Consider the following 11,520-nt stretch of genomic DNA (forward strand, 5'->3'; position numbering starts at 1 on the left):
GCAGAAGAACTGAAAAAAAAAGGCCTCATAGCAACCACACAAAAATCCACCACGAGATGAAATAGCTATTTTTTAATCTGTTGAATACAATAAATAACCTCAGAGTCCGATAGGATGCTCATCTTCACTCTTCTATAAATCCACAGCTATGTCCTAGTTTCATTGTGACATTTCTAGACACCACACATCTCTCCAGAGTCTTGCACAAGGCATAGATTGTAGCATTCTTTCTAAAACAGGAAGAAAAAAACCTTCCTATGTTGTCACTCATACAAGGATGAGGATTGCAGTAAAATAGATTTTTTTTCTTGTTCTTTGCCAAGATGTAGCGAGCGGTTCTGGTGTGACCCAGCAATAACCAAATGCTGATTTGTCTTTCAACATATATATGTGTACGGCATCGCCAATAACCAAATCCTGTTAGCTCATCTGCGATAGTTAGATAATGTAATTCAGCATTTATGATCAATTCTGCACCTTACATTTAACTCCAGCGATATTTAAAGTGTACTCTATCTGTCTTCATTTTTTATAACTGTGATTGTGTGTATTTTGTGGCATGTCGCGTCAGTTTCTAAGGACTTTGGAGAAGTTGTGATGCGTGGAGATTCAGCCGTGCAATGCAGTGTGTGGTTGTTTGATGAGTTGCAAAGCAAAGACCGGAAGTGAGATTCCCCACATCAGCGATTAACACTTGAGCTTTCCCAAGTCAGGAGATGGATGAATTTGTTGACTCTCATCTTTTGCTTACATTAAGCAAGTTCTCTAGTCTCCTGCAGATCTGGCTATGAAACAATACAGCTTTTTTTCTGTTTTTTGTTGTTAGTAAAGCCTAATGCACTCCAACCCACAATAGAGCAGTAAGCTGAATTCTGATCTTACTGGTAATGTTACATACACCTTATTTTCCAGTTAAACCTGATCTGTGTCATTAGTTTGCAGAATATCGAGCATATAGACATAGAAGTTCACAAAACTGTGCTCATTTAGCTGAGCAGATTTATTTCATTGAGTTCATCTACATAGTATGTAACCCATATTGTGAAATGCTAAATCCTATATTATATTTCAAAGCCCTAAATCTCATAATGAACATTAACCGTGATTATTTTTGACACCACAGAGCCTGTTACTAAAATGGTTCCTAAGAGTTATATTCCTTCTAAAAGATTTTCTTTTTAATTCCATGTGTTTGGAAACATTTCTGACTGCTGATCAAAGTTTGGACGTGAAGAGTAAAACAGCATGAAACCATTAAAATCTATAGGAGTATATCTGAAAAGCAGATAGAAGAACTCTTATCTGTAACACCCTCTTTAAAGGAATATAGCTTGGCGTTTCTGGAAATGTGCATATTTGCTTTCTTGCAAAAGGCTGGAGGAGATAATCGATGCCTCTCAGAGATCTGCTGAACAGTTGTGTGAGGAAATGGCTAAACTGGCTTTGTCCAAAGGGGAAAACATCCATCAGCCATCATCTCTAAACCTCTTTAAATATCTTTTCCATCTTGTTTGGTTTTTTTTTCTACAATTCATCCATTTGGACTGTTGCTGAGACAGCAGTCGATGCAGAACTTCTAAGTGCTCCCACTCCTTGTTCCTGTTGTCCAGTTCTTCTGAGGGTAAGCTGAAGTGTCACCAGATAAACTTAGAAACAAAAAACACACAGATGAGACTAAAACATATCACCTTTTAGGTTACCAGGAGGCAACTAACTGGTTCTTGCCAAGGTAAAGGAGCTCCGAAACCCTTTGAAACACACTGATTTGTTTTTGCTCTATCTGAAATCTTACTTTGCACATGACCAGACAATGGCCTAGCCTCCCTGTTAGCATTACCATTTTCACCCTGCATGTCCAACTGGACCAGACTTTTCTATTGTAGGTGGTGGCTGATGAGTAGATGTAGTTTTACTCTGCGTTCACTTGCAATCAGCTGAAAACACTCAATTAAAAGGTGATTATCTGTTGCGGAAAACGAGAGCTTGAAAGTTATCTGATCCAAAAAGCAAAAAGCTTCAAACATGCGCTGGAAAAGCTACATGTGACAGACTGGAACTTTTCCACCTGTCAGTTGTCTCAGACACTTTTTCCCAAAGATACTGGCGGCCCATCCTTTTTCTGGCCACATACGGGGGCCCTGAGTCTTTTCCCAGCATCTATACTCCTCTGCAGTTTATAGCGTGGTGATAAAACAAATAACTTTTTTGTTATTAAACGTGATGTTAGATGCTACCTGGCCAGCTCTTCTCAGTTGTTTCCAGTTTTTACATTAAGTTGAGCTATGCTTAAGTTAATGAAGTTAACCAGCTGCTGTTTGCAGCTTCACAGCAAACAGATGTGAGTGGCACCGCTTATCTGATTCAGCTTGAAGCATCTCCAACATGTCAGTTTTGTACTCTGCAGTCTCTGTGTACTATGGTTGCGCTCACACTCACCTAATCAATAGATGGTGTACTTGTAGTGTAGCACTATATATATGTGTGTTTATACTGTTCAGACATATTTCCTGTTTTTTTTTTTCTTCTTTTTTTTCCATGTTTACATGGAGAGGTATGTGAATGTTTCCCCCACATGTGTCTAGGCTGGTACTACAGAAAGTTAAGGATTGTGAATGTTTTTGTAATTTTCTTTTTCTTTTTTTTAAGGCCATTTTATGCACCTTTAATGTAGTCTTATGTCTACCCCAGATACATGTATTTCTTAAACTGCCATGGCTAAATCGCAAAGGCCTAAGCAGACATTATTTAATAATGGTACATGTTATTTTTATTCAAAGAAATGTGTCAAACACGTTTTGTATTTTAATTTGCTGCTTTTGTACAGGGTCTGGTCTGAGACTGCCCTTAAAATTCAGTCTAAAGCTGTTCGATTGCAATGTAACTGGCTGTGATTTAATCCAGATTAGCCTTAGTGGACAGTGAGCCCCAGAGTCAGAAATAAGCTAAGATTTAAACCCTTGTATTTATTGGAAGCAGTAATAACCCACATGATGAAAGTGTTAACTAATCTTTATTAAAAGAAACAGCATGGAGTTAAACATGTTTGTGTTTCTTAAAGTTAAAAATGCAGACGCTAATAAAGACAGTAAAAATATGCCTTTATTCAATGCAACAATGCAACAAGGACTGCATAATATTTTTTTTAAAAAAGTTTTAAGACGGTCATTTTGTAATACCTTTGTGTTCAGCACCATTGCTCCCTTGTGGTAATCAAATAAACTGCAATCCTGCACTAAATCACAAGCGATGCCTATAAACGTGCATCATTGCTCATAATGTGGCTCTAGTCATCGCAAATACTCGTACTTTTTTTTTTTTTCCCTAAGTTTTTTTGTTTGTTTGTTCTTGTTACTGTCCCAACAGATGAAACTGACATAATGTGGTTTTGGTTGTGTGTTTACCTTGTGAATGAAGAGATTTGAATGTTTTTGTGTTATGGATATTGATAGTAGCTGATGGTAAATTAGGAGAAATAGTAGTAAAACTACTGATTTATTGCACTTTGAATTTGTTTGCCACGCTAGCCAATAAAGGGGACACGCATGCAGATATGAGGTGGATTCAGGTGTGAGAGATGTGTGATGATAGTGACATGTCCATGTGTTTCAGGGTTTATGGATAAATAGAATCAGTTTTGCTTTCCAATGTATTAGGAATATGCAGACACTGAAATGATTAAGTTAGAAAATAAAGGAGGTTTTGTCTGTTTGATACAATATGATCAGAATGTGTGTCTAGCAAGTTTTTTTGTTTTTTTTTGGAGTTTTTGGAGGTATTGCTTGTTGTTAAGTATCATATTCTGCACACTGTGGATTAACAAAGTGTGTCCTGGTTAATTGGGTTGACATTGTCCTACAAGTATTATATGACTGTAACTAATAGAACTTTAAATTATGTGTCCGGTTTTATCAAATGAGAGCTTAACATGTGACAGTGTGTTATATATGTTATGTGCCATCTCATTAGAATATATAAGACTGTTTGATGCCAAATGAAACAATAAGAATTGTATTAAATGTAAGAGCACTTTATACTCCAATTCAGCTGGCAGAGTTTAAAGGCTGACATAGTAACACTTAATCCCAGTAAATTTGCTGATGCTTTGTCTGTGTGTGTGTGTGTGTGTGTGTGTGTGTGCGTGTGTGTGTGCGTGTGCGTGTGCGTGTGTATCAAGAGGGGGGTTACTGGCGACAGATTGCAGGAAATTATCTAACTGCAGTTTTTAACAAGTTGATAATAATAAAGGTTCTTGGTAGGTTTTCTCTTTTCTGAAACAGCATTTTAAAAAAATGGAAACTGAAAGTCTGAACCCCCAAAGATTCATTGGTGACATGTTTTTTTATGGGCAAGAAATTATGTAGCTCAACAAGTTATCTAATGATGTACTTTTTTAAAGACACCAGTCATGAACTTGTGCGCTTAACAAAAACCCAACAAGTCCCTTTTTGCTCATTAATATCACATTAATTGCAAGGTCTTGTGGAAATTCCTGTATGTTTAAAGCTGACTGTTTCCTAGAAGCGCCGTGACAGTAAATTAACCATGAATTCTTTTGCTGACCTTAAGTCTGTGGCATCTTATTAACATATTGGAGACAATATGGTTAAAAGATTCTTCAGATCCATGTGCTGCAGCAATTCTGGTATAAATGTTAAATATTACACGAGTATTTATTTGATATTTTCTATTCATTGCCAAAATTCCTGATTAGTGACATTTATCTCACACAAACAATAAGGTGTTGCATGAAAAAGTTTTCTTCTTTGTGTGTGTGCGTGCATGTCGGTGTGTGTGTATACAAGTTAGTATCTTGTTTGGAAGAAATGATCTTGAAGGTAAAAAGAAAAAATATTTCATCAATGGCACTTCGGGGGCTCAGTATAGGAGTATTTAAAGACTACAAAAAAAAAAAAATCCAAGTTCTTTTCATTTAAAATAAATGAATCAAACCTCATTATATCATATGTTTTAGAAGTGATTGACATTCAGCAAATGATTAGGATGTTTTATTAACTCAAATGTATCAAATACATGTGTAAACTGTAAATGTGATGTCACCAAAAAAGGCAAATTTCCAGTTTTATACTGTTTTAAACCACACATTACAGACTGACGGGTGCATTGAGTAGCAAATGTGAGTCTAAATCCCCCCCAGAGAGCTGCATTTGTATGTTAATCCTTTCTCTTGGGTCAATTAGTAAACTAGTCTTCCTGAAATCCAGCTGCAAAGTTAAAGCCCATTCACACAACACAGCAATACTGCATTCATCTATGCCAAAAAAATGACATAAAAAACCTGTGTAGACATTTATCATCTCTCACATCAACTAAATTTTAAGGCAACACTTTTATTTAATGCTGAAATCATGTATCTCATACAGCGTTTTGCAGTTCAGTGGCAGTAAAGCAGCTTTCACTAACTTTGCACAGTGCACATAAGCCTTAGATTCAAACAGGTAGTGTGTTTGATTAGTTTGGCTATCGGCCAAAATGCTTGTATTAATTAGGAAAAGGTGGATCTGTACTGGACATTATATGAGAGCACAGATTCTCCAGTGACTGCTTTGCACTAAATGGCAAAAGTAATTGCATTTCCTAAAAGCTTTTCACTTATTCTGATTTCTGCCCCTCTACTTCTCCTGCTTTTGCTCCCCTCCTCACACACACACATGCACACACACCACAACTGGTGAGTGAGGGCAGAAATGAGGACAGTGAAAGCGATGTAATGGATACTCATTGAAATAAGACACTTATCTCGAACTGGTGTCAAACACAACATGACAGAAACAGTCAGCGGTGGCTTTGTGGTCTACCTTCAGATTTTTTTTCTTGTTGTTTGTTAGATAAGCATTAAATGTGTTTGTGACCATGTGTAGACTTATTTTTAATTTAATTAGTCTCTTCACCTGACAAATTCCAGACGTTAAGCCCACCAAGACTTCTTTGTGAAACAACGTATCCTTGTAAATACTGTCATATACTACTCTCATAAGCCTCCTCTTCCTCCATGTCTCTCCTCTCCAGGTGATATTAGGAACTATGAAATCCTTTATGGTGTTTTGGTGAGATTGAGTTTTGGGTCTCAGACAAGAGGACGCGCGAGACACAAATTAGATGAGATGTGTGAAGCAGAATGCTCGTTTTTAATGAAAGTAAACATCCAAAACAAATGACATTTAGTGGCCTTCACTTTGAAGTGTTTGGAAAACTGTTGTCTTAGAAGTATTAATGAAATTCTTGAAGGATAATGGGCAGAAAGTATGACGAGAGTTAGAAACTTGTGGTTGTTTCATGTTTTTTGTTTTGTTTGTTTGCTGTTATTAATTGTTTGTTTGTCTGTCTTTCTTTTATTTGCTCACATTTTGGTTAAATTTATGGAGCCCCAAACTCCCAAACAAAATAAATCTGATTTTAAACTTTGAGAAGTACCATTAACTTTTGGTGACTCGTCAGTTAGTAGCCGAACTCTTTCAAGTCCTTTTTTTATGTATTTATTTCTTTAAAAGGACTACGATACTGTGTTTGAACTTTTCACATTTTTAATTAACATAAAAGCTATGCTTTTTGTATGGTTTTGCACCAGTGGCCAAAAAAAAAAAAAGGAGAAACATCATTCTTTGCATTCAGATTGGCTTTTTTTTTATTCCCTGTGACTGAGTAAAAACAGTAAGGCACAAATGCAGAGAATAATCCATTTTTCCTACATTTTTACCTAATTCTTTGTCACCTTTGGGGATCTGCAAAATATAAAATATCACAAAAAATGCTCTCTATTTTTACATCTAAATGTTTAATTGCTTATTTTCCAACCTTTTAAAACACTATAAGCATAAATCCAGATGCCACGACTGATTCAGAGTTCAAATTCCTGCAAAACATTTCCCGTTTGACTTCATACTGCAGCTTCATTGATGAAATCATGATGCATACTCTTGTTAGCTGATTCTTCATAATGTAAACACTACGGTATGTCTGTTGTTAATTCTGGTGTACAAAGCCCATGTGTAGGCAATAGTTGTCACATTCAGCTATATTAAAATGCTAAAAACATTACAAGGACAATACAATAGTGTCTAGAGGTGCTAATAACATTAGACTGTATTTTCTTGTTTTATTGACTAGTGTTTACTGTCTGTAACACATCAGAGTGTAATGAAAACATTTCAATATTAAACAATAGATATATCATTGCAAAAGTACGTGTGTACTGTATTTTTCTCTTATTTTTGTATTCTATTGTGTTTTATGTGTTGCACTCTGAGCACCAAAGCTAACTCATGGCTTTGCTGCCATCTGTTGGCAAATTCACACTGCTTCCAAATTAATCAGCAAAAATTGTTATTACTTTTTAGTGTTTTTTATTTATTTCATTCAACTGTTAGTTGAGAACTGGTTAAGTTTTATGTCATGTTTATAAAAATGTAATCACAAAAGAAAACTGTCCGCAGTAAGCCGTTACAAAAGTTGCAGCATTGTGTAAAATAAAAACTGACAGAGCGCTGAATCTTGATGTTTGTGATTATACATCTGTTCAGTCACAAACAGGAACTGGAAGAAGCATCACATCTTGGTGAGACGCAGGGTGTTCAAACGGACCCCTAAAATTGTGGCCCCTGATGCGTATTGGATCTCTCTGAGAATCCCGTTCCACTTTCTCTCCGTTTCATTGTACCTGATAACAGACATGAGGAAAGGAGACTGTTTACTTTGCTGTTTTAGGATGAAATAGTTACCACAGCAGCGTTTGTTTTAATCTCTAGATCCACAGTTTACAGCTAAGATCAATGAAAACTGAATAAGCCTCGCAATAAAAATATCTTCATTCATGCAAATAACTCGTTCACCTCCAAATATCATTCATCTCTTTGGGAACTATCTCGTCGCTGTTCTCTAACGGCATCATGGCTAAACCTCCTACACCATAGAGGGATCCAGACAGAGAGACCAGATTCAGAGAGCTACGCTCCTGAGGAAAAGGCACAAAGTCCGTCCACCTGAAACATGTAAACACACACACACGCACAGAATGAATTTGGGAGAACCACATTCATTAACTGCTGAGACTTTTTGTTTATGTTTGATTGGTGACGTGTACAGCCACCCTGAAATTAAACAGTGATCTGAGGAAATGAGATGTCACTGCCAAAATACTCTAAAACTTAAATACTCTTCTGATGAAAATAAGAGTGTTTCCATAGTAAAAAAAAAAAAAAAAAAAAAAAAAAAAACTGGATAATATGATAATGCCTTTTTAAGATGAACTTACTTGTTGGTTGCTATGTCGTAAACCTCAATGGAGTCTGTCAGGCCATTGTCGGTCACCCCTGCTGCCACGTAGATTTTGTCACAATGAAGTGTGGCTCCGAATAACGAGCGTGCAGTCTTCATGGGGGCAAGCTCTTTCCATTCAAATCTCTTGGCATCATATGCACACATCTTATTCAGACAGCTCCTTTTTTTTTAAAAAAACAAAAGCAACAACTTCAGAGGTTTCCACTTCCCTTGCAGTCGTTTGTCACTTTGATTTTTATGACATAAACTCCTTTTGGTCAATATATCCTCCAGTTTTTCATACATAAAAGCACATACTTACTTGTTTTCTCCCTTTCCTCCGATCACATACACAACATCTTTGTGTGATACTGTTGCATGTCCATAGACAGGGTAAGGAATTGAGTCGGACTCGCCCCATTTAAAGGATCTGTGGAAATAAACCACAAACACGTAAAATGGTCATAATTGCAGTTTTTGTATTTAATTTAATCTGTCAGGTTGAACAACTGGCCAAAACCTAATATTGTTTCTCCTTTTTTTGGGAAGGAAACCATAAAATATACTTTTTTATTATTATTATTATTATTTCAGCCCTTCAGCATATTGTCTTTGAGTGAGCACAAAGCATGTTCAAAATCTTTTATAAGACTTTTAGCCAGCTGGAGGAGTTTTCAGTGCTTACATGGCTGAGTTCTATTGTTTGTTAGTTTTTGCTGACTAAAAATACATGTTATTTAACTTTTTGCATGCTGCCACTCCAGATATAATGCTTTTTGCTGACTGGCTGATTACAGTCAAGAAGCTTAACATGGGCTGACATTGAAGTTAGGCTGGTATATCTGTGCATCCCTGACTTTTTACTCTTTACTCACTGTCTGTCGTAGATCAGGACTGAATCCAGTGTGCTCTCCTGCTCTTTCAGCTCCTTCCCCCCCAACACGAAGATGGAGTTTTCAGCCTCAGCCAGACCAAACAAGAAGCGGGGAGAAGGGAGGGGAGGCATCCCGAGCCAGTCGGCACTGACAGGGTCATACTAAGTCACAGGATTCAAACAATTGTAAATAATTTAGTTATGTCAAAAAGAAAGCTTTCACTTCTGAGGTTTTACACATCAAGATACAAAGATAATCATCCTCGTCTTATCAAGTTTTGATACTGAGATGACTGCAAATCATAATGCAGAAGCTGGCTGTGGAAAACTAAAAGCTCTTGTGAATCAAATATAGTAAATCCAACTATGGCAGCGATATTATGAAGAAATAAGTTTGTCATCGGTTTTTCACATCATAGTAAATATATTTTACCGACTCAGCTGTTTCAGTCTTTTAGGGTTTATGGGCGTTCTTTTGTGCACAGCTCTCTTGAATCTCATAGGATGAGGTGTGGTCATTGCAACACCCTGAGTCTTCCATTATGTTGTTTATTTGCTGCTTTCTTTGAGATCTTTGTCCTTTTGCATCACTTGGTTTTAGCCAAGCTCTAGATGTCAGACAGACGGTCTCACAATTAACAAGAATACTTCAGTAAACAGAGAGGTTCTTGGATGACCACCTCTGGAACTACTAGACTGTCATGATCCCATTAGAGATGTGTTTAAGGTATATCCTGGTACATGAAGTCTAAGAATTGAAGATGGTGTACTTGTTCTTTCACATAACTGTATGTTAGGACATGTTGAAGAACACATTACTATAGTATGTGAAATATATAGAAATACATTATTTAGATAGACTTTTTCCCTCGTGTGAGTTGTCATGTTTCTAGCATTTTAAGCATCTATGTTCCAACTCTTCAGTAAAGCTGCATGATCTTCAAATGGCATCAAATCTTAATCATTCTGATTTTTGTGGTGAAAACATCATTTTAAATAGAAATATCCCACCTTGACATTATTTAGGCTATTTTCTCTCGTTTATCTAAAGATTTACTTTCTATCAGTTTAGTTCTTTTATTTTCTGTGAAAACCTTCTCAGACACTTTGCTTACCTGCAGGAAATAAGAGCACAGTGGCTCATCCTTGTTCTGTTCATCAAAGAATAATCCTCCAGCCACAAAGACCTGGTTCTCCTTGGTGACCAAACTGGCATGGTTTTTGGGAATCTGCGTGGAGAGTGATGCTACAAAGCAGTCATTCCCCGAAGGGTCGTAGGCCACAGCACCTGTATCACTCACCATCAGTATTACGTCCCTGACAAACATCCCAAATCTCAGATTATCATTGAGAATACTTGGGAGAAGACTTTCTTCTTCCTCATCTTCATTTTCTCCCTCTTTTGCAGCTCCACCTTCCTCCTTCTTGCTTTTGCCTTTTCTAGCCTCGGGCATTTTGCCAGCACGAGCATCCGTGACTAGCTGGAGTTTCTGCTGCAGCGCAGGATTGGACGAAATCAATTTGTGTTTCTCCACTTTTTCCTTCAGGTAATCCTCAGCGACAAGACGCAAACGAACGCAATCCAACAAACCTGGAAGTTCCTTTTCTCTGGTCTCAGTGTCCCGGGAAACCCAATTCATCAAAGCCTCAAACACTGTCTCCTCTGTCTCTACATTCAGAGTGTCATTTGATAAAATGGCTGCCAACTCATTAGGAAGGAGCTGAAGGAAGTCCTCATCTTTGGAGATCAGCTGGAAGCGCTCACAGGCGTAGTTTCGGGCAGAGACGGCCAACCTGGGGCAGTCCAGCATCAAACCGAGCCTGAAGATGGCCAGGCAGTTGCTGAGGCTCAGGCGCTTTTGTAGAAAAGACACACAGACGGTGAAAATTGAGGGAATCTGGTACATGTTAGCAACAGCAAAGATGTCCTGGACATTCTGCTCTGTCACATTGATTTTGGAGGTGTACAGGTACTTCAGGATCAGTCCCATCACACCAGGCTCCACATCCTCCAGAACAATTTCTCTCTTTTTGCTCTCCTCCAGGTCAGACAGAAAGATGGAGCGGAAATATGAGCTGCAGGCGCACAGCACCAGCCGGTGGCAGGGAAACTCCTTGTCTTTGATCTTCAGCACGGTGTCCACCAGCTTGTCATTCTCCAGCAGGTCATACAGACCGTCCTGGAGCAGAGTCTGCTGGTACAGCCTGGGCTCATCCATTGGGTTTATAGGCACAGCCATCGTTCCTTAGAGAAGGAAGTTTGAAGAACCTATAAGGGGCTGCAGATCGTCTCTATAGCAGAAGTTGGTTTCTAGCCTGGAAAGTGGATTTAGATGCACAGTCAGTCTGTGCACCAGCTGAAGCCCAGGACG

General features: G+C 37.9%; 1 protein-coding gene across 1 annotated transcript; it reads right to left on the reverse strand.

Annotated features, from left to right (window-relative positions):
* Positions 1-4,337: 4,337 nt before the first annotated feature.
* On the reverse strand, positions 4,338-11,520 carry klhl40b (kelch-like family member 40b). Its single transcript, XM_079259535.1, has 6 exons — positions 10,264-11,520; positions 9,150-9,310; positions 8,597-8,704; positions 8,270-8,455; positions 7,848-7,997; positions 4,338-7,675 (listed from the first exon to the last, which is right to left on the reverse strand). The coding sequence occupies exons 1-6, from the start codon at positions 11,386-11,388 to the stop codon at positions 7,564-7,566; spliced, it is 1,842 nt and encodes a 613-aa protein (XP_079115661.1). The 5' UTR covers positions 11,389-11,520; the 3' UTR covers positions 4,338-7,563.

This window comes from Telmatherina bonti (genome assembly GCF_933228915.1).
Source record: "Telmatherina bonti genome assembly, chromosome: 20".
Lineage (NCBI taxonomy): Eukaryota > Metazoa > Chordata > Actinopteri > Atheriniformes > Telmatherinidae > Telmatherina > Telmatherina bonti.

Excerpts from the sequence above, each read along its gene's own strand:
- klhl40b (XM_079259535.1), bottom strand. The coding sequence starts at position 11,388 with ATGGCTGTGCCTATAAACCCAATGGATGAGCCCAGGCTGTACCAGCAG. Across the intron at positions 9,311-10,263 it reads TGTGCTCTTATTTCCTGCAG|TATGACCCTGTCAGTGCCGA; the intron begins GTAAGCAAAGTG and ends CCTGTGACTTAG. Across the intron at positions 8,456-8,596 it reads GGAGGAAAGGGAGAAAACAA|GAGCTGTCTGAATAAGATGT; the intron begins GTAAGTATGTGC and ends TTAAAAAAAAAG.